General features: G+C 46.9%; 1 protein-coding gene across 1 annotated transcript; it reads right to left on the bottom strand.

The window, feature by feature from the left end:
• Window positions 1-4,013: 4,013 nt before the first annotated feature.
• Window positions 4,014-21,276, bottom strand: DBF4 (DBF4-CDC7 kinase regulatory subunit). Its single transcript, XM_083189369.1, has 13 exons — window positions 21,118-21,276; window positions 18,669-18,729; window positions 15,811-15,983; window positions 14,021-14,218; window positions 13,043-13,093; window positions 11,605-11,674; window positions 10,299-10,375; window positions 9,560-9,590; window positions 9,398-9,443; window positions 8,125-8,256; window positions 7,283-7,400; window positions 6,542-6,666; window positions 4,014-5,052 (listed from the first exon to the last, which is right to left on the bottom strand). Exons 2-13 carry the CDS (start codon window positions 18,691-18,693, stop codon window positions 4,113-4,115), a joined length of 1,986 nt encoding a protein of 661 aa, XP_083045495.1. The 5' UTR covers window positions 18,694-18,729; window positions 21,118-21,276; the 3' UTR covers window positions 4,014-4,112.
• Window positions 21,277-21,573: the final 297 nt, after the last annotated feature.

A 21,573-nucleotide genomic window follows, 5' to 3' on the forward strand; every position in this document is an offset into this window, starting at 1 on the left:
AGTAGTGGCACCTCCTCATGTCCTGGCCATTTATTAAATAACAGTTGGCGCAACAATAGCGCAACAAATTGGAAACTGTGATAAAACGCACTGGGTAGTTACAGAGAGGGGCCTGCTCACAACGTTACAATCTATAGGAGAGTAGGCATTGATACGCTAGGTAGTTTGTACTGCATACTGGTCCATCAGATCGCTAAGGTTCTTGGGTGCTGGCTATCACTACAATTAGGGATGCCAATCCCGGGGCATTTTTTCAATCCTGGGAATCAGGATTGAAAAATGCTTAATTTCCGGGATTGTCATCTCTAAGCAGTTTAGGCAGGTAGCATGCCCCCCACTCCGGCCGCCCCGCACATTCATTTACTTACATGGGAGGGTGGGCGGGCGGCCGGGAGCAGGGCAGACATCAGCGGGTGTAGGGAGCGGGTGCAGGGCAGACAGGAGCAGGCGGGTGGTGGCGGCAACAGCAGAGCTGCCCGAAGGGCAGGACTCAATTGGTGATGGCTGAGGGATGACTCTGGAGCGGATATGGGCGGTGCGGCCTGCGCAGCGTGACGGCCAGAGGTCACGCTGCGCAGGTCGGACTGCCTATAACAGCTCCAGACTGCAGGCCGGGGATCGGGAACTCCTGGGCAGCGGCTGAGCACTCGCTCAGACGCTGCCCAGCATCAGATATGCGCATGCGCATCTAATCCCGAAATTGGAAGGTCCAATCCCAGGATTCAAATCCCAGTGTTTTTTTAGGCCAAATCCTCGGATCGCGCCGATCCTGACCCCGGGATTGGCCACCCTACCTACAATGTTCACTACCTGCACCTTATAATGCCTATCTACCCCTCCCTCTAGACTGTAAGCTCTTTGGAGCAGGGCCCTCTGTCTTCCTGTTCGCAGTCCTCTTCGCTTTCACTTCAACCACAGTGACTGTCTATACCAGCATCTCTTCTCACTTGTAATTATTCATATCTTCCTAGGACAACCTGTCCATGGACAATGACTTCCCTACATCTCAGCTGTATTGCATACTGAGAATTGTGCGGTGTTTTAGTTTTTCAGTTACAGTTATGTTTTCTGTGTATCTGTATTATTCTAATGTGTGCCCTATGTACAGTATGGTGCTGCAAACCATTTGGGCGCCTTATAAATACAATGTAGTAATATTATTATTAAAAAAAGAGGCCCACAGCAAATTACAAAGTACATAAACAATACAAGAAAGAAAAAGTGACTTAAAGAATAGAACATTAGAGAAGGTTTAAATACATTACTGCATCAGCAGTCATAATGCCCAAATAAGCAGAGGGTTTAATAACCAAAGGTTTGGTGCCATTGTGGGCAGTGGGGAGATGGTGCTATAAGTGAGGGAGGAGGGCCCTGCTCGTAAGTGCTTACATTCTAAAGGGGAGGGATAGACAGCAAGTAGCAGTGCATTAGGACGAGAGCTGGAAAGCTTTGATGAAGAAGTGGGTCTTCTACAGCAGTTTTGAAGAGAGCAGTAGAGTCCGATAGGAAGAGGGAAAGTTTCATTAGTCTCTAAATCTTCAAGTGTCCCTCACCTCTTCTGGGAGCTTAGGAATCACCTACATAAACTTAATAGGTTCTCCTACCAATTACACCCCCTCTACACAGTCCACACATCTTCATTTCATCACTGACATATACCACAGACCAACATGGATATGTGATCGGATCATACAGCCCACCAAGGACCTTTGCAGTTAGGCTGAACCAACATCCAATATAGAGTATTTATCCTTATGTATGAAATTGGTATTTCCTTACATTGTACGCTTTGACTTTTACTACCCATTCTTGTTTTATTACTGTTCTATTCCTAATTCTTCTAATGCACAATGGAATATACTGATGCTATATAAAATGGTAAAACACATGATGAGTCGCACTTGTCTTCCATAGTGAAGGGGTTAATCATTCACTGGACTAGGCTCTATTTGGAAACTCCCAGCTGTCTTCAATGCACTAATCTTTAAGGATACTACAGTGCACACAACCAACACATCCTGGTACAAAGACTTTCAATAAAGAGTTCCAATTTAATTAACTAGTTGGTTTCCTGTGCCCTATGTCACGGTTTAATGTTAGTGACACACATTTATTTTAACTCCATGACCACTGTGTATTTAGACCTGTGGTTCCCGGCTAGGATACACTCACTGAGCACTGTGTTAGAACAAGGTGTGCCGCATCCTCCAGTAGCACTGCTTGCAATATGCCAGCAAATAGCAGGAACACATGGGTGCTCAAAGCGAATATTATAGAAACTGATGTGTATGGTCAATGTTTTATTCTATCTAAAAAGAAAAAAGAAAAGACCAGCGCTAAACAATCCGGACGTGATTAAACACTACAAATAGTGTGAGTGTTTCCACTAATGCTGCTGTTTAGTGGGACTGCTCAACTAGTCCCAATAGGTACAAACAGAAAAGAGGGAAAAACTGCGCAATGGGAAACACTAATAATCAATAAAATGTATTATGAACAATAATCAGTCTCCTCAGGTGCAGAAATGTCAAGGTCCCAGTGAACCATGAGAGAATGGAGAGTTCTTGGTTGGTCTCTAACGCGTTTCCCCACCTGCTGTAAGCGTCGGCGGCTTCCTCAGAGAGAGAGTCAGTGAATTGTGCACAATTCTGAGGAAGCCGCCGACGCTTACAGCAGGCGGGGAAACGCGTTAGAGACCAACCAAGAACTCTCCATTCTCTCATGGTTCACTGGGACCTTGACATTTCTGCACCTGAGGAGACTTGCTTTTCATACCATCAGCCACTGGTGTCACAACTCCGGATATAGTTGCACCTACCAAGGAAATTCAGATCCAGCAACTGGGAGGCATCAGAGACTGTAATCTGCCACAAGTCTCCAAAGGTATATACCTATTTTTGATTATATTTTTTTTTTGTCTGGCCAGACAACCTATACAACCAAATCTGATGGTTTGCCAGTGACAACTTTGCATGCTGCTATCTACTAACTATATCTAAGCAAAACCACACTATCAGTCTGACTGTATGGACTCTCTGGATTTAACTTTACAATTTTAAAGCCAACTAATCCACTAACCTGCAATACTAACCTGCAGAGGCACTTAACATTTTGCTATTTGTGATATATGAATTAGTGTAGTTTATTGGTGCTATATAGATTTTTATTTTATTTATGTGGATGTGTTTTATGTTTTAATCTTATATAGGTTGTGGCCACATACCTAGTGTACAACTGATTATTGTTCATAATAAATTTTATTGATTATTAGTGTTTCCCATTGCGCCCTTTTATTCTATCTGCGCTATGTACGGACTTCACCTTGTGTACGAGCATCCATAGGTGTTCAAGCTGCACTGAGCAAAGACCAGTGACCAATAACAGAAAACCAGTGTGTGCAGGCTGCCTGCAGCATTATCCTGAGTCTTTCTACATACAGTTAGCCTAGTAAACTAATCAATTGTAGAGTGTTTGGTTCCCTCTGAGAGGACGTACCTGCACAATTGCTACAGGGATACAGTGTACGCTCCAGCTGCTATCAGCTACCCACACAATTGCTAAACAGGGGTACAGGCAAACCATGTAACACAAACACTAAGGGGCTTATTGACTGTTCTCTGGTTTTATCAAAATCACTAGTTTTTGCTGCCAGCTTTTTAATGGGCAAACCCAAGTGTTCTGCATCGGTTGTGGTATAGGGTTCCGACAGTCGGGATCCCGACTGGCCGGACTCAGACAGCATGATGAGCGCAACAAAGCCCCTTGCAGACTCGCTACGCTCACCACCTATTCTATTCTCCCTCAATGGGGGTCATGGACCTCCACGAGGGAAAATAGCAGGTGGCCGTTGGGAACCCGTCTGTCGGTGTTTTAACAGTCAGGATCCAGACGTCGGGTAAATGATTGTCGGGACCCCGTCCGGCATCCTCTGCATCTACTAAATGAAATGTGCCACTTTAAAACCTGTCGCTTTATCTACAAACCCCTAAATTGGACTCATTCAGAAACAGGAAAAAGTTCTGACATACATATTTAATTTTTTGGGGTTTGCAAATATAAAACAAAAGGACATCATCTAAAAAAATAAAAGTTGATCAAACGATAAAATATCCTTAAAATCCATTAAAAGTACAGTCAGAAGAACCAGTATGTGAAAACATTGACCAGAGCACGTTCCCGTGGGAAGAGGGCCGCTCCTCTGTGTCCTCCACCCTAGGTGGACTGTCCAAAAAGCTGCAACGGAACCCGAAAAACTCAGATTGCATACTGCCGCTCTCAAACATGGCTACTAGTCTGTCTTTGGATGAACTGAACTCGCATTGTTCCCCTGGAACAGAGATCTTACATGCAGGCGTACAATGACCATCCTCCTGCCTCCTTGCACTACATTCTGATACGGTCACGTTTCCATTTGGTTTGCTAGGAGAGCAGTGGGGACTATGGGTGGGTAATACCTCCAACAGTTTAGGGGGACAGGATGTCTCCATATCTTCATTACACAGAGATTTCTCTGACGGTGGCCATCCAATCACCTCTTCAGCATCCAGAGTTCTAGAACATAAAGGCAGGAAATCCAGGCAATCATCCAGCTTAATCTTTTTACTGGGGCAGACGATTGATGGGTCAGAGAAAGAGTTTTGAATAGCTGCCTCACAAGGATCCCCCTCGGTTAGTCTGTGAGTGGTACTCTCCCGTGTGTGCGTGTCTTTTTGGCTTCCATCTGTGTTATGAACAGTTATCGCATTCCCCGTCTCATCCAGGAGTACAGAAGACACCACAGTCTCACTGCTTAGAGTGATGACTTGTGTGCCAGGCTGCTTGCATGGGGAGTCTGCTAAACAAGTGGGGAGACACACAGGTTGTACAGTGCACTGGAAGGCGTTTAGTGGCTCAGAACAACGAACTGTATTTAAGACGGAGCAAGTAAGGTCTTGTGGTGTATTCATCTTAGTCTCCTTTACAACACCGGATTCTGGGATGTTGTTAGAAGGCAGCACAGGGACTTCTTTCTCTTCTTGCTGAATAACGGCAGTTGGAACCAGTGATTCAGCACTAAACAAAGAAAAAACAGTTTCAACAAAAGAATATTAGTTTAGAAAACATTTCACTTTTTCCCATTTACTCTGCTATTCACTTATAACATGAGGTTAGTACACCTGGCAGACACTATTAGGGGTCACACGCGATATGGCACCTGATGTGTCAAGTTTTGCATGCGATAAATTGCATGCAGGCGGAGGGAGCAGGGGGGCGACTGTCTCCGGCGAGGGTACGGCAATGGGCGGGGGATGCCCGCGACCAGTGAGCCGGGGGGGGGGGTTTCAGTGGTGGAGAGAGTTGTGCAGTGCCAGCAGGCGCACTTTAAAAAAATAAAAGCCCATACAAATGAATGGGAAACCACTGATTGGCTAAGACCTCTCTCAGCCAATCAGCGATTCCCATTCATTTGTATGGGCTGGCGTCCCACTTCCTCGTTCCCTCTGCCCGGCTCTTAGGTCGCTGGCATCCCCCGCCTGGCTCCGGGCTGCACATAAGATTTAGCTATTGTTATGTGCAGCCCGTCCGACGGGATTTCTACATGTGAGATTTGGGACGATTTCACAGCCCGATTCACCCGAATCGGGTGAAATCGTTCCCAAATCGCATAGTGTATGTGGGCCTTAAATGGGGACCTGCCGGGACAATTAGGTCGGACAAGTCGTATTGGGGCCTTTACTTTGGGTGGTAGGCACTGCTGTAAAATAGACGTTTATTTGCGCTACATCTGCAAACTGTTCTCCAATTAGTAGAGGAACAGAGACAGGCAAAGCCTAGGGAACAGAGTAAAGCAGTCAAAACCAAATACTCACATAATCTATTAAGAGGACACAGTATGGTCACCACTTTCGCTCTGTGAAATAGATTTAATGCTAAATGGGGGAGGAGGATTAAATTCATCCTATTATGGGACCACTGCTACCTTAGGGACACTCCCAAGCTGCCCCATTGGCAGGGTAAGGTCAGGCAAAGCAGAGATCAGTTCCCACCGAAAAGGAACATTCTTATACAAAACAGACCCTGGAAAATGTAGTAAAACTCGCAGATTGTGCAGCAGGATACAGCTCAGGGTAACTGCTCCACTGAGGCTCTATAGAACACTGTCCAGACGGAACAGAAAGATCTAGCAGAGTTGGTAATAGCGTTATCAGGAACCGGAGACACGACTGCGGTATAAGCCTGATAATGCTATTCATAACCATCTGGGCACAGACTGATCATCCTATTGTGTGTGTTAAAAAGGACAGGAGACTACCTAGTTCATACATGGAAACCAGTCATTATCACTGATAGCTCTATCATCATCCAAGAGGTACATATTGTTTACTGGCCAATGCTCGGTCTAGCTATATCATGGAGGAGATCCCAAGCGGGAATAAAGGCTGGATGTGAAGGACTGCTGGTAGGCCAACTTCCAGCACCCTTCTTGGCAACAACAAATAAGCAGTTTATTAGAAACCACATACGTTAAAAAATGTAAAAACGAAATAAAGAAACACAATACCGGTTTGCTTCTCGTCTGCATTGTGACCAGTCCACAAAGTCAAAATCAAATGAAGAGATGAGATTATCCACATCCTGATAATACGGGCCCTGTGCATAGTTCTTGTGCTGCTGGCTTACGAGGTGCTGCAATATGGAGAGAAGAAACAGAAATGTGCGTTTGGGAATAAAGATCTTCCCACAAGGAAACAGTATTGTCAGTGTGACAAAGCAGACTCCGATTGAGCATCCAACTTTACTCTGCTTACACCATCATGTCAATGTCTCCATAACTTATTCTGTTGCAATGGGAAAAGATGTGAAACAAGTGTAATAATGGATCACAAAAGCAGGAGAAAGGGGCCGTCACCGGCTGCATTTCTCTGATGGCTATCACTGCTGTTGATAATATAAATACTGTCTGTGGTTTACTTTATTCCCCTTTCGTGTTCCATCAGCCGTAAGTGACGTCCGGGCACCCAGATCGGTGGGAGGTGCGGAACGTCACTTCCGGTCATGAAGAGTGCGGAAGTGACTGTCCGGCTTCTCCGCCTCCCCCCTCCTGTTATACTCAGGTGCTGGGAGGTGGGGGGGGGATGTGAAGCAGGAGTCCATGATTTCCCCCCCCCCCTTTCTCCGTAGATAAATATTCTGCCTGAGAGGAATAGCTGGGGAAAACTCCCGATCACTGTGATACACTGTTGTTTCCTAGTTATTAATACACACTATGATAGACGGCAAGCACACACCATACAGTACTTACAGCGTCCAGATCATCATATTTCAGAAGGCAGCATTCACAGTATCCGTGCTTTTTCTCCTCCCTCACTTTAAAGAGTGAGTTATTCCCGCCGTCCTGCCCCTGACAAGTCTTAGTGAAACTGAAGATAGAACAGACACAATGAATTCAAACTAGAATGTATTACATGATATAATGAATAATAGCATTAAGTGAAGTAACTAAAACAAGTAGTGGCGTAACAATAGCCCCGCAGACCCCGCGGTGGTGGGGAGGCACTGTATAGGTGAGGGCGCCGGAGGTCTGCGGGGCTATTGTAATGTCGCTGCCACTGCCGCCTGCTGTGAGCTCACCTGCCGCCTCTGTGGCCGGAGCCTGGGACCCGCTTATGGCTTCTGCTTCTAATTCCAAAAGTCGCTGTAGCAGTACAGCTGTACCTCTGTGGTCCCGACTCCCCTGTCCAATCTTGGCTACTACAGCTTCTAATCTAAACGGACCATCACAAAATGTCCGCCCCCATACAGCACAAAACTGTCTGCTGTACGGGGGATGACATTTTGTGATTGTCCGTTTACATTAGACGCTGTAGTAGCCAGGAGCGGACAGGGGAGCCGGGACCACAGAGGTATGGCTTTTGGAGTGGAGGGTTAACTTAGGGGGAGGGGGGTAAAGAAATTTCGACAGGGGGCGTAAAATTTTTAGTTACGCCACTGAAAACAAGTGTTCCTTTAACGGTCCACCTACCGACATCACACAGTCAGCAGCAACATATTACACCTACATTATAGAGCTATTTCCAGAACTCTTCCATAAGGTTATATTATATATTACAAAGGGTAAAACCGGTGTACTGAAATAATACAGACCTTTGCTTTTTGTCTGTCTCTTTCTCAGCAGCAGCAGCAGCAGGTTTCTTATCCACAGAAGGGCATGGTTTAGGGATGGGCGACTGAAAAGAACGGAAGTGTGGTAACACCAGATAGAGGGGTCTGTAGTGGCTGTAATGGAGGAAGATGTGACATTTGTGTTACTACTATAGTACAATTATACTGCATTGTAGGATTAATGAAGAATGCCAGTGCAGAAAAAGTGCAAAAACACTTAACATTAACCAATGCGGTAGGCGATGAGTGAACGGTATTCACTATTTCTATAGTTGGATTCTATAGAAAAACTATTACTGAATTTACATTGTGCAGTTTCACTGGCTACTATGGCAACCACAGACATGTGATGTAGTGAGCAGAAGAGAGTCTCACCCTCTCTCTTAGTTTTATAATGGCAATTCATTCAGATGTGGGCGGAAAGAGCATCATTGCTGCTTACAGTACGTTGAAGAAACAGTGATGCTCAGATATAGTATGCATATGTATGTATGCGTATGTATAATGCAACAGGAGGCATCTGCTATTAGTAGATACCTCCTGCATACATGTGTGATCCATTGCTGCGAACGATGATGCAGCATCGGATCACCTGGGATACCACTGGCCAGCTGAGTAATAGGCCCTACACACATAGCGATGTGTGTAGGGCGACCTAGCTGTTCTAGGTCGGACACTGCTGCGGTGCTCTCACTAAGCACGCAGAGCTGACAGCCCACACACAGAGCGAGCTGTCCGGCAGAGAACAAAGGCAACCAGCAAGATTGGTGGACAGTGGCCATCAATCTCGGCCAGCGATAGCAACGCGCATTGCTGTCGCTATAGCCCCTACACACACACCGATGTAGTGGCATTTTCCAAGCAACTTTGCCAAACTAAGCAAAGTCAATGTGTGTAGGCCCTATAACGGATGAGTTTCTGCAGACTGTCAGCTGCACCCCAGTCATTAAGGCAAGGAAATCTCTGAAGACTTGGACGTGGCCTTGACAGACCTTTGCCGCCTCGTTCCCTTCCCAAAGAACTGCAGACTGTCAGTCAACTGACGTCTGCAGCCGTACTGCATCCGAAGGGGCAGGCCCTGGACCGCACATGCGCAATGTAACAACCATCAGCACATTTATTTGCACTGTAAAATCTTCTCCACTAAGGATTTAACATGCTATGCGGATATCATGTCTGAGACTAGCAGCCATACTTGTTACCACTGAAGAAACTTAAGACTTAGATAAAGATGGGGTAAACGAGTAACACGCACCCGCTACTGTCTTCCAACTTGATAAACGGACTTGATAATTTCTGTGCTAAAAATAAAAAAATAAAAATATATCATTATTTGATAGTCAAACAACATTTACACTTTTTCTTTTTAAAAGACTTGTCACAGAAAAACATTTATCAAAACACAAGAGGCACTGACCTCTCACTTTGCGTCGTGCCGGGCGCTTGACCTGTAATAAGGATAATTTAGAAGGTAAAAAAAAGAAAAAACAAATAAAATACCGCTTTGACAGAAAAGTCTGAAAATCCCAGCACATACACGGCATTTCAAATGCCGTGTCATTTTGCCGGGAGCAGCCTGACCCCCCTTCACACAGAAGAACAAATTACCGGGTTGAAAATTTCTACCCAGTAATTTGCTGAATAACACGGGTATTTGTTCTGTGTGAAAGGGTCAACACGGGTCATAAATCCCGTGTCATCGACCCTGGTCAATTCCAGGGTCGGAGACACGGGATTTACAACACGGGTGTGCCCTTTCACACAGAAAAAGGACCCTTGTTATTCACGAAATTACCGGGTGGAACTGCTTCACCCTGCAATTTTGTTTTCTGTGTGAAAGGGGTATCAAAGTACACAGTATATTCTATGTTGGTTTATTGTTGTAAAGTCAAAGATTAATTTCAACAGCCTCAAAAGCAGAAGTATTAATGAAGATTGCATCCATGGAGATTGATGGCGTTATTTGGTTAACATCTTATGTTTTCCCAGGTTTATTATAGGTATCATTTACAAATTCCCATTACAGCCATCAGTATGTGAATGAAATGAAAAGTGTGTTGCGTTTACATATTCAGGTTACCAGAACTTAAAAAAATAAAAATAAAATAAAAAATAAAGTGTGTGTGTGTATAAATAATTAGTGCCACTACATTTACCACAGGCTTGCTGGAGGATTCCGATTGTTTAACCTGTGGAAGAGACCTCTTCTTTTGTTCTATATACATTTTTGCCTCTGAAACACACAGAAAAAAAAATTTAATAATTCCAAACAGGATCATCCAAATCTTGCTCTCTCTGCACATCTTTGAAACTCTTTGGCCCACCAGCCAATCATGGTGGTTTCCCCGTACCATGATTGGCTGGTGGGCAGGCCTAAGTCCCGGTCTGGGGGCGGAGCCCCAGATGTAAACAGAACACCGGACTGTGGGAAGAGTGCTGCAGGGCTTCTGGAGAAGCGTTAAAGATGGCTGGTGAGTATGTTTTTTCTCCACAGGTACCCCAGTGGATTTTACTGGAGAAGGGGACCGATGCTTCATGGCAAAATAAGTGAGTATTGGATGAATGGGCTCCGAATGTAATAAAGTTTTACTGTCAGTGTGTGTGTATTTATTTAACTATTTGTGCTACTGTGGGACTATAAGTCCCAGCGGGCCCTTTATTGCCCCACATGCTGGGACTTGTGTTTCTCCAAGTCCCTGCATGTGGTGCAGGCTTGCTGGGACTCGTAGTTCCACAGCAGTATACAATAGTTTTTCTTTCTTTTTACACCATTTATCAGCTCGATGCCCAGGGGCATCGAGGACAGCCCCAGGCTTCAGTATGGGCAGGTAAGTTCTGGAGAGGGGGGGGTGTGACCCCTTCTTTGGGGGGGTCCCCACTCCCCCAGGACCCCTGCCCATGCTGACCGGTCAGGGGTGAATGCTTTGGCCGGGGGGACTTGTATAAAAAGTCTACCCCCGGCTGTGGCATTATCCTGCTGGCTGGTTGGGCCCCATGCTGGTTCTTGAAATACGGGGGACCCCTAGTCATTTTGTCCCCCGTATTTTGGGAACCAGGACCGGCCCTTTAGCCTGGTGCTGGTTTTGTAAAATCAAGGGAACCCCAACATGTTTGTCCCTGTGATTTTATGAAACCAGGACCGGTTCTTTGAACCCGGGGCTGGTTATGCTCAGGAGGGGGAACCCTACGCAGTTATTTTTCTTTAACACTAAATCACATGTTTTAAAATGTGCTCATTTTCATGACTGAAAAATCGCCCGCAATCGCACTTTTTTGCCGCGAATTCACATCACATTACATACGCGAATTCGCGGCAACAAATTCGATTTTTAACAGTGCGATTTGGGGCAATTTTTAAACATGCCCAAAAATCGCACCCTATTACATTTCGCCCAGTTTGTATATATAAAACACTAACTAAGCCCGCTCGAAGCAAAAGACAATGCATATATGGTTTCTTACCTTCCACAGTTAGAATTCGGACTCCCCAGTTCAGTGCATTAGCCAATATGCTGTTTTTTGGGAGGATTTTCTGTTTGACAGAACAGAAAAACATTCAAAAATCAAATAACATTTTTAAAGGTAACAATTACTAATATACCCCTTTCAGATCGCACTTAATTACCGGGTTCGTGCCGGTTCATTGCCGTTTTACTCTGTAGTGTGAACGGGTTAATCGGGACGAGTGATCCGTTTCCCGTTCACACCAATGGAGGCAGCAGTGCTTGGAGCAGCGCCAGCGCCAATTGTCAGTTCGCTGAGGGCATGTGAACAGATCAAAATGCAAGCCCCACCAGGACTAAACCTTTTCAAAGTCCCGTTGCGACCCTGTATTTTGCGATGTGAAAGGGGTATTACTTCTGTAACGGAATACAACGTTATTCACTAACAGTGTGTGGTATAGTGTAGTGTAGTGTAGTAGGGATGCTGATTCTACTCTTCTTTCTGTACTAATCAGCCGAGCTATTCGCACAGCTTCACATGGTTCAACACAAATAAAGGACACGTGTCCTTGTCCTTTACTGGCATTAAATATGAATTTTTTAAGCATAATCTGCTCTCCGATTAATTAATTTGATATGCTGTGGTTTGGTTTGTGTAAGGTGTGATAAATTGTATGGCTTTGACTGTTGATTTGGACTATATAGCCAAATAGATAGCAAGTTAGTCAAAACGTACTGTGTTCAGCCGCGTACGACGTGTGGCATTGGTATCGCAAGTAGAAATAGACTGTACTGCAGTGTCTATTTCTACTATCTCGTAATGAGGGCCATGCTGCACAATGCAGCATAGCCCCCACTCTCTCCCCCCATCAGCTGCACACCGGCCAATGCCAGCACCCCACCGTGTCCCTCTGGCCAGCTGAATCGCACCGTGTGTACACAGCTTTAAGTAAGAACTCAGGTTTGCAGCTATCTGTAATGTAGGAAGGGGGAGATCAGACCTGTAGGTAGTGGGATTCCGGTCCGTTCTGGGGTTTGCTTTATAATATGCAAGGAAAATGGGGTTTTGACTTGATTTTAAGTGACCCTGGGTGGTCAGGTTTGAATGTATTACACTTGCAAAAACCTTTCAGTTTGAGAACTTGTGATGTAAATAAAGTTTTCGTGTATTTGGATAGAGATAGATATATATATATATATATCTCCTAAACTCACATTAAACCAGGCCTAGAGGATTTCTTGTTTTTTTCATTATAGTGCTGGTATGAAAGCCAGGGCCACTTGCTTGGGTCTGCCCCCAAGACTGAAAAGGTACAAGCCAGACTCTGCAAGCGTCAACTCAGAGTCTCCATGTGCAACCTTTTTGCATTTGTGTTGTAACCTATATTTAGGCATGTAACTAGACACCATTGATCGGATACATATGAGAACATATAAAAAAAAAAAAAAATACTCACCGTTTCCTTTATCACTTTTTTAAGTAAAGATTTCCCTCTGCTTATATCACCCTGTAAGAAAAGGGGCATCAAACGATCACTCAGTGTGGTGTATGGTTAGTTGTATGGTGAAATGCCTACAGCAGTTTAAGCAGTACTCAGGTGACAACAAGGTGTGTGAAGGGAACCCCAGCCTCATATGGATGAACTACATGATAGCAGGAGGCTGGGCTATGAGGCATGATAGGGGTATGTGGGCAACACAGTGTCAGCGACTCCCCAGTGGTGGAAGTTACGGTTCAGGAGAGCAGGAAGCTGGGCAGTGAGAGGTGTGTGGGTATAAGGGGGACTAAAGTTTTTGTGATGGTGCAGAGGAGGGTGAAGGACACTGTGCAGCTCCAGCCAGTGGGTGAGTGTCCAGCATGCCAGCGCAGGAGTACAGGGCGGTGCCCCTGAGTCAGAGTGTTCTCCCACTGGGAGGCTGTAAGGGTGCATGAGAGCAGGAGGCTGGGCGGTAAAGCATGATAGGGGAATGTGGACAACACAGGGTGAGCGGGTCCCCACTGGCGGAAGTTACGGGGCAGGAGAACAGGAGGCAGGGCAGTGATAGGGGTGTGTGGGCATGAGGGGTAGTAAAGGTTTTTGGCTGTTGCAGAGTAGGGATGGCCATTGGTGCAGACGCCATGGATGGTTGGCATTGATGGCAATTTTGCACCCTGCCATCGATAGTAGTAAGATATTACTTGGATAACCATCGATTGTTGTAGCTATCGATAGTCCTGCCACTCCCCTGGTGGCTGTGGAGTAATGGTGGATGGTGGGCGTGTACTGTAGCCCTGGCTGGGTGGGGGGGGGGGGGGGGGTGTCAAGGGGGTGGTGGTGTGTATAACACTGGTCTTTTCCCTAGGGGGGCGGGTTTGTGTAGAATGCTGGGCGGGAACGTTATACACAGAGGGGATGAGTGACAGATCTGGCTAAATATATAAGAGATGGCTGTACCTGCTCTGGTTTCTTACTAGAGCGTCCCTCCTGGGGCTCTGCTTTAGGTGTGCTTGGTCGAGATGAAGCAATTCCTGGATTCCGGCCAGACTCTGGACTTGGCAAGGATGAAGTGAACTTTAAGGACTTCGCACACTTTGCCTCTTTCTTATTTGTGATTAGATAACTTATTTCTTTGCTGAGAAATCCTTCAACAGTCTAGAAACATTTGAAGGGAAAAAAAAAATACATGTCTCAGCACAGGTCAGCAAAGGCGCTGCCAAGTGTCAGGGCCTGGGCCAGCAAAGGCGCTGCCAAGTGTCAGGGCCTGGGCCAGCAAAGGCGCCGCTTAGCATCAGGGCCCGAGTTCATAGCATGCGTTGGTAAATTACTTCCCTTTCAGACAAATTATACAAAAGTAGTAAAATAAATATATATTCTACTGAGGAGTTTTTGAAAAATGTAATGTACAGTGCAGAAGTTTCCAGCCGGACCACCCGGCAACAGACGCCCTGCCACCTGGCACTCTCGGACTCTGAGTCACCTGTGCCCCGGCACTCTCAATCAGACCTTGCAGGCGGACGCTGACGTCACACAGGATCCCCAAGCTGTCTGTATGCATGTGCCCTGTCCCGTCTGCCACACGCCAGCCCATCTCTTTGCACCTCAGCAGGGGCTTCAGGTAACAAGGGACTTTAGCTGCGGCACCATCTCCAGCATGACTGCAGTGAGAGGTTACGGTCTCTGGCTCTTGCCACACAGGGTGGATGCGGAGACCGGAGCACTGGTTCTACCCCTTCATGCTTGTCCTGGCAGCTACTGCACATACTGACCACAATGTGGGGACTGGAGTGCTGGGTCTTCCTCCTCCTTCCTCCTATTGAATTGAGTGGAATTCAATATCTGTCTCTAGTGCAGATGAGGAGACATGTGTCACGAGTCTCCCCCTGAACTGTAATTAGCACCAACTGCCACACCATTAGGGTACATTGGGGCAGATGTATTAAGCCTTAACAAGAGATAAATGCAAGGGTGATAAGGAGAGATAAACGTCCAGCCAATCAGCTCCTTACTGACTTTTTTCAAACACAGCCTGTGACATGGCAGTTAGCAGGTGATTGGCTGGACGTTTATCTCTCCTTATCACCCTTGGATTTATCTCCTGTTAAAGCTTAATACATCTGCCCCAGTATTACTTGCCCAGAATTTGATGCTCCATTGAGCTTATATCGAGGTATTGTTCTGGTACAGACAGGCACCAGAACAATACCCACCTCTAAGAGTCGGACTTTACATCTGAGCAGACCCATCATTTTGTTCCTACTACCTGCCTATAAAATAACCCAGGGGATTTTTTCCCCTGTGCAGTGGTACATAGCGGCATCTCTTTGTATAAAACATACAGTACCCCACAAGATCAGGTTTAAACACTTTATTATTGCGAAGACCCCCCCATCCGGTTACTTGATGTCACCTGGCTGGAAAAAAATTCTGGGGAGAACACTGCAATGCAGTTCAGAAAGCAATTCTCTATGGGGAAATAGAAGGCGATCTACACAATGACAAACATCTTAGAACTAATAAATCACAACAACAATGGCTTTACTACAACAGAGGCTCAAATCCAAGTAGGCCATTACCCAAATTACAGATCTACGAGCCATATATATCCCACAAGACAGAATGACATTTATAGAGGATGCCTTAAACATAGGACTGCGGGAATACACGGACAACAGCATGCGATGTATCCTCAGTCACATTTGCTAGGATTACACGCCTTTAATAGATCGGTGTGAATGGAAACCTACCCCTCCTAATTCCTTAATGTCTTTCTCCAGCTTCTCCGCTACCAGCGCTGAAGTCACGTCCAGGTAGAACACTTTCCCATTGAAAGGCTTCTGTGCCGGTCCCTTGTCTGGAAGAGGATTTACTCTTGGGAGACCTGGTTTCATTTTCACACCTCTTCCCTGCGTTACGCCTTCTGGATAACGCAGCACAAAAAAGAAACAATTCATCACAAAGTTCTATTTAAAATATCAAGTGGCAATAAGAGTGTGATAGTAAAATGTAATAGTAAACAAAAAAAGTTAGGAATTTCTGTGGATTCTTATTTCCCAAAAGATAATTTGATATTTCACACACCAACATAATTGTATGGTTTATTAACAAAAGTTACTTAACAAGGTATTCTTTTACATTTTACAAATCCTACAAGCTCACTTCCAGCATCAGCAAGGTTATCCCCTCCATTGTCAGACATGCTTTCCCCCTCTTTTATGATCCCTAACTACCCCACCCCTCCCCCATATATATCGCCAAGACCCTCTCTTCTAGCCTTCCTCTCTCTCTACACCTTGGATAATGCCCTCAAAGTGATCAATGACCTACTTCTAACCAAGCCACTGACACTTCTCATACTGCTTGACCTCCCCGTCACGTTCAGCTATGCTGAAAGTTCCCCTTCGTGGCATCTTCTATTCACTTGACCTTCACAGTTCAACTACAACCTTTAATGTCTTGCTCCTCCTTCCTCTATCACGGTCACACAAGGCTCTGTTCTTGACCTTGCGTGATCCTCTTTGCACACCTTCTCTCTGATGGAACTAATCCTAGTCCTTGGTCCTGCACTGCCGCAAGCAAAAATGTATCCTCTCCTCCAATATCTCCTCCTGTGTTCTATTGTGTCATGATGCGCCTGGAAGTCCTACTCTTCTTAATGTGTCTAAATTGGAGCTCATTATTTTTCATCCATGCTATAAATCACTCCTGGTTCCACTGCATGCACAATATTAGGATAAGAGTCCGTGAGAGGAGCTTGGCGATATTCTCTCGGTACTTGTGTACTTTCACGGCTCCCATCGCATGCCATATGTAGTGGCATGTGATGCGATTTTCCCGTATTTTTATGCATTTTTGATAAAATCGCATGCGATCTGATGCGATGCGATGTCATTTTTCACAGAAATTATGGACATGAGTTGACATCATGTAAAATGTACCCCAAATGTCATTTTTCACACTGTACCACCCCCACTATCAACGCCAACCCGAAGTGTGGCGAGCGCAGCGGTACGCGTCCTACGGCCTTTTCATACCCCCACTATCCACGTCGGCGTGGAGTTGAGAATAGAAAGTGTGGCGAGCGTAGCGAGCCACCGAGCCCGAAGCGTGGCGAGCCCCGCGAGGGGACGTGGATACCTTCACAGGTATCCGTGTCCCCTTGCGGGCTTCACAGGTATCCGTGTCCGCTCGCCACGCTTCGGGCTCGCTGCGCTCGCCACACTTTCTATTCTCAACTCCGACGTGGATAGTGGGGGTATGAAAAGGTCATAGGACGCGTACCGCCGCCGCTCACCACGCTTCGGGTTGGCGTTGATAGTGGGGGTGGTACAGTGTGAAAAATGACATTTGGTGTGCATTTTACATGATGTCAACTCATGTCCATAATTTCTGTGAAAAATGACATCGCATCGGGATGCAGTTAAAATCCCGGCGGTCGGGATCCCGGCGTACAGAATCCCGACCGCCGAAATACCGACACATTCTCCCTCCTGGGGTGTCCACGACACCCCTGGAGGGAGAATAAATTAGCGTGCCGAGCGTAGCGAGGCACCGGGCCCGCTGCGTGGCGAGCGCAGCGAGCCCGCAAAGGGGGGCGATCCACGTCCCCCCCTTGTCGGCATTTCGGCTGTCGGAATTCCGGCGTCGGGATTCTGAACGCCGGGATCCCGACCGCCGGGATTCAATACTGAATCCCATCGCATCGCATCAGATCGCATGCAATGCGATTTTTCTCTGTACGAAGCACATCGTGGGAGCCGTGAAAGTACACAAGTACCATTCTCTCTTGTTTGATCTAAACCGAGTGTCTGTTATACAAAGATAATTTTCTCAGAGACTAGTGGAGAAATTGCATATAGAGAGACAGTCTGTGTCTTAAGGCTGCCATACACCAGAACGATGTGCACATGGGCCCTTATTCAGATCTGATCGCGTACAAATTTGTTCTCAAAATAGGCAAAACCATATGCATTGCAGGTGGGGCAGATGTAACATGCAAAGAAGGTGTTAGATTTGGGTGAGTTATTTTGTTTCTGTGCAGGGTAAATACTGGCTGCATTATTTTTACACTGCAATATTTATTTCAGTTTCGACACACCCCACCCAAATTTAACTCTCTCTGCACGTTACATCTGCCCCACTTGCAGTGCATATGGTTTGCCCATTTTGAGAACAAATCTGTACTGCGATCAGATCTGAATAAGGCCCATGATTCGCACAATCTCGACTGGTCTTGTCGCGGGTAGAGTGGTTGGCCTGATCCGCCGGTTTCCACTGTGGCCATAAGAATATCGTATAAGTCAACCGCACTTATGACCAGGTAATTCCGGTGTATGGGGGCCTTTACACTTGGGCAGGTATCATCTATTGGGACAAGACTTTTCAATCTGCTCAAAGATGGTGAAAGATAGACCTAGTTGTATACTGGTATTATTACCCTTTTTATATACATACAGTTGCTTGTTTGAACATTTTCACAGAAAGAATAATAATGAAAACATTAATGTAAAACTATTTGCAATTGTATACAGTATTGCTTTACAACAATACCAGTACTTGCGTATAGAACTCCACACAAAATCTAAATAAAATAATTTCCACTCACTACATCGTTGCACCTTGGGCCCCATGCTCGCATCATTCCCTTTGCATACTGCAGATTGTGCCTAAACAAAGAGAAAACAACGTAAAAGATGGGGGGAAAAAAAACAACCACTGCAGTCCGGCATATATAGCCCTACACCTGGTCTGGCTATTCTGCTCTTCTGTGGTCTTTATGTGGAAGGCGCAGGTGCATCTGGGAGGGGAGCAGCAGAACATTGTCCCTGGGGGTGGGGGGATGAGACAAAAGCACGCTGTCACCTGGTAGATGGGCAACAATAGCACACTTTCACACGGAGTAAAGGGGGTGTTTAGTAACAACAATAGCATACTGTCAGCTGGATGAGGGGAGTGACAGCAGTAACCACATTATTGATTTATTTACAGTTTCTTATATAGCGCAGCAGATTCCGTTGCGCTATACATTGTCCCCTGGGAGCCAACAACAATAGCACGCTGTCACCTGGTAGAAGGGCAACAAAAGCAGGCTGTCACACGGGGAAGGCCCTTTCTGTGCGTTTAGGCCCTTTCTTTGGCCGACCTAACGACCGTAGCCCTAATAACAATAGCAGCACACTGTCACCTGGGGAGGGGGGAGGCACAATAACAGCACACTGTCACCTGGGGAGGGGGCACAATAACAATAGCAGCACACTGTCACCTGGGGAGGGAGGCACAATAACAATAGCAGCACGCTGTCACCTGGGGAGGGAGGCACAATAACAATAGCAGCACGCTGTCACCTGGGGAGGGAGGCACAATAACAATAGCAGCACGCTGTCACCTGGGGAGGGGGCACAATAACAATAGCAGCACGCTGTCACCTGGGGAGGGAGGCACAATAACAGCATGCTGCCACCTGGGGAGGGAGGCACAATAACAATAGCAGCACGCTGTCACCTGGGGAGGGAGGCACAATAACAATAGCAGCACGCTGTCACCTGGGGAGGGAGGCACAATAACAATAGCAGCACGCTGTCACCTGGGGAGGGAGGCACAATAACAATAGCAGCACACTGTCACCTGGGGAGGGAGGCACAATAACAATAGCTGCACCCTGTCACCTAGTGAGGGGGGAGGCACAATAACAATAGCAGCACGCTGTCACCTGGGGAGGGAGGCACAATAACAATAGCAGCACGCTGTCACCTGGGGAGGGAGGCACAATAACAATAGCAGCACACCGTCACCTGGGGAGGGAGGAGGCACAATAACAATAGCAGCACACCGTCACCTGGGGAGGGAGGAGGCACAATAACAATAGCAGCACACCGTCACCTGGGGAGGCACAATAACAGCACGCTGTCACCTGGGGAGGCAAAATAACAATAGCAGCACGCTGTCACCTTGGGAGGGAGGCACAATAACAATAGCAGCACACTGTCACCTGGGGAAAGGGGCACAATAACTATAGCAGCACACTGTCACCTGGGGAAAGGGGCACAATAACTATAGCAGCACACTGTCACCTGGGGAAAGGGGCACAATAACTATAGCAGCACACTGTCACCTGGGGAAAGGGGCACAATAACAATAGCAGCACACTGTCACCTGGGGAGGGAGGCACAATAACAATAGCAGCACGCTGTCACCTGGGGAAAGGGGCACAATAACAATAGCAGCCCACTGTCACCTGGGGAAAGGGGCACAATAACAATAGCAGCCCACTGTCACCTGGGGAAAGGGGCACAATAACTATAGCAGCACACTGTCACCTGGGGAAAGGGGCACAATAACAATAGCTGCACGCTGTCACCTGGGGAGGGGGCACAATAACAATAGCAGCACACTGTCACCTGGGGAAAGGGGCACAATAACAATAGCAGCACACTGTCACCTGGGGAGGGAGGCACAATAACAATAGCAGCACGCTGTCACCTGGGGAGGGAGGCACAATAACAATAGCAGCACGCTGTCACCTGGGGAGGGAGGCACAATAACAATAGCAGCACGCTGTCACCTGGGGAGGGAGGCACAATAACAATAGCAGCACGCTGTCACCTGGGGAGGGAGGCACAATAACAATAGCAGCACGCTGTCACCTGGGGAGGGAGGCACAATAACAATAGCAGCACGCTGTCACCTGGGGAGGGAGGCACAATAACAATAGCAGCACGCGGTCACCTGGGGAGGGAGGCACAATAACAATAGCAGCACACTGTCACCAGGGGAAAGGGGCACAACAACAATAGCAGCACGCTGTCACCTGGGTAAGGGGGGCACAATAACAATAGCAGCACGCTGTCACCTGGGGAGGGGGCACAATAACAATAGCAGCACGCTGTCACCTGGGGAGGGGGCACAATAACAATAGCAGCACGCTGTCACCTGGGGAGGGGCACTACCACAACAGTCACCTGTGGGGGGCATCACCGGGCACAGAGAGTCTGTGGGGTTCCGTGGCTCCCTGGTCACCTCTACCCACCCGCCATGTTTGGCCCCTATACACTCACCGCCGCAGCCTTCGCCCCGGGGCACTCCGGCCTCCCGGTCAGCTCCGGCCGCCCCTCCAGCTCGCCTCTGTCCCCTGCTCCACTATTTCGATTTCTTCCCGCCTCTCCCGGAGACTCCGCCCACTGACCCGGCGTGACCCTACGTAACCCAGCAGCGCTGTGCCCAATACAGCAGATTCCACACACTCCCGGCCACTTATTCCCCTTATAATATAATTCCTACTAGTACAATTTACAGCACTCAGCCCCAATAGAGGCAGCGGGCGTGATCAGAGTGCGCTTCCTAGGCACAAATCATTATATAATATATAATATTGATAACTGTTATATATTCAGTACACTGCACTGGGGGCGTCACAGGTTCTCTCTGCGGGTGACAATATTATTATTATTATTATCAGGATGAATACATGTGTAGCGAACGATGAAACCCTGTGTAATACTGTGCTGTCTCGA

The sequence above is a fragment of the Crinia signifera genome, chromosome 5 (assembly GCF_055691185.1).
Source record: "Crinia signifera chromosome 5, ASM5569118v1, whole genome shotgun sequence".
Taxonomy (NCBI): domain Eukaryota; kingdom Metazoa; phylum Chordata; class Amphibia; order Anura; family Myobatrachidae; genus Crinia; species Crinia signifera.

Bases quoted from the DNA above. Each gene is read 5' to 3' on its own strand.
- DBF4 (XM_083189369.1), bottom strand. From the start codon at position 18,693: ATGGGGCCCAAGGTGCAACGATGTA. The intron at 10,376-11,604 runs GTAAGAAACCAT...TGTGTGTTTCAG, and splicing joins CCGAATTCTAACTGTGGAAG to AGGCAAAAATGTATATAGAA. The intron at 7,401-8,124 runs GTCTGTATTATT...TTCTATCTTCAG, and splicing joins GAGACAGACAAAAAGCAAAG to TTTCACTAAGACTTGTCAGG.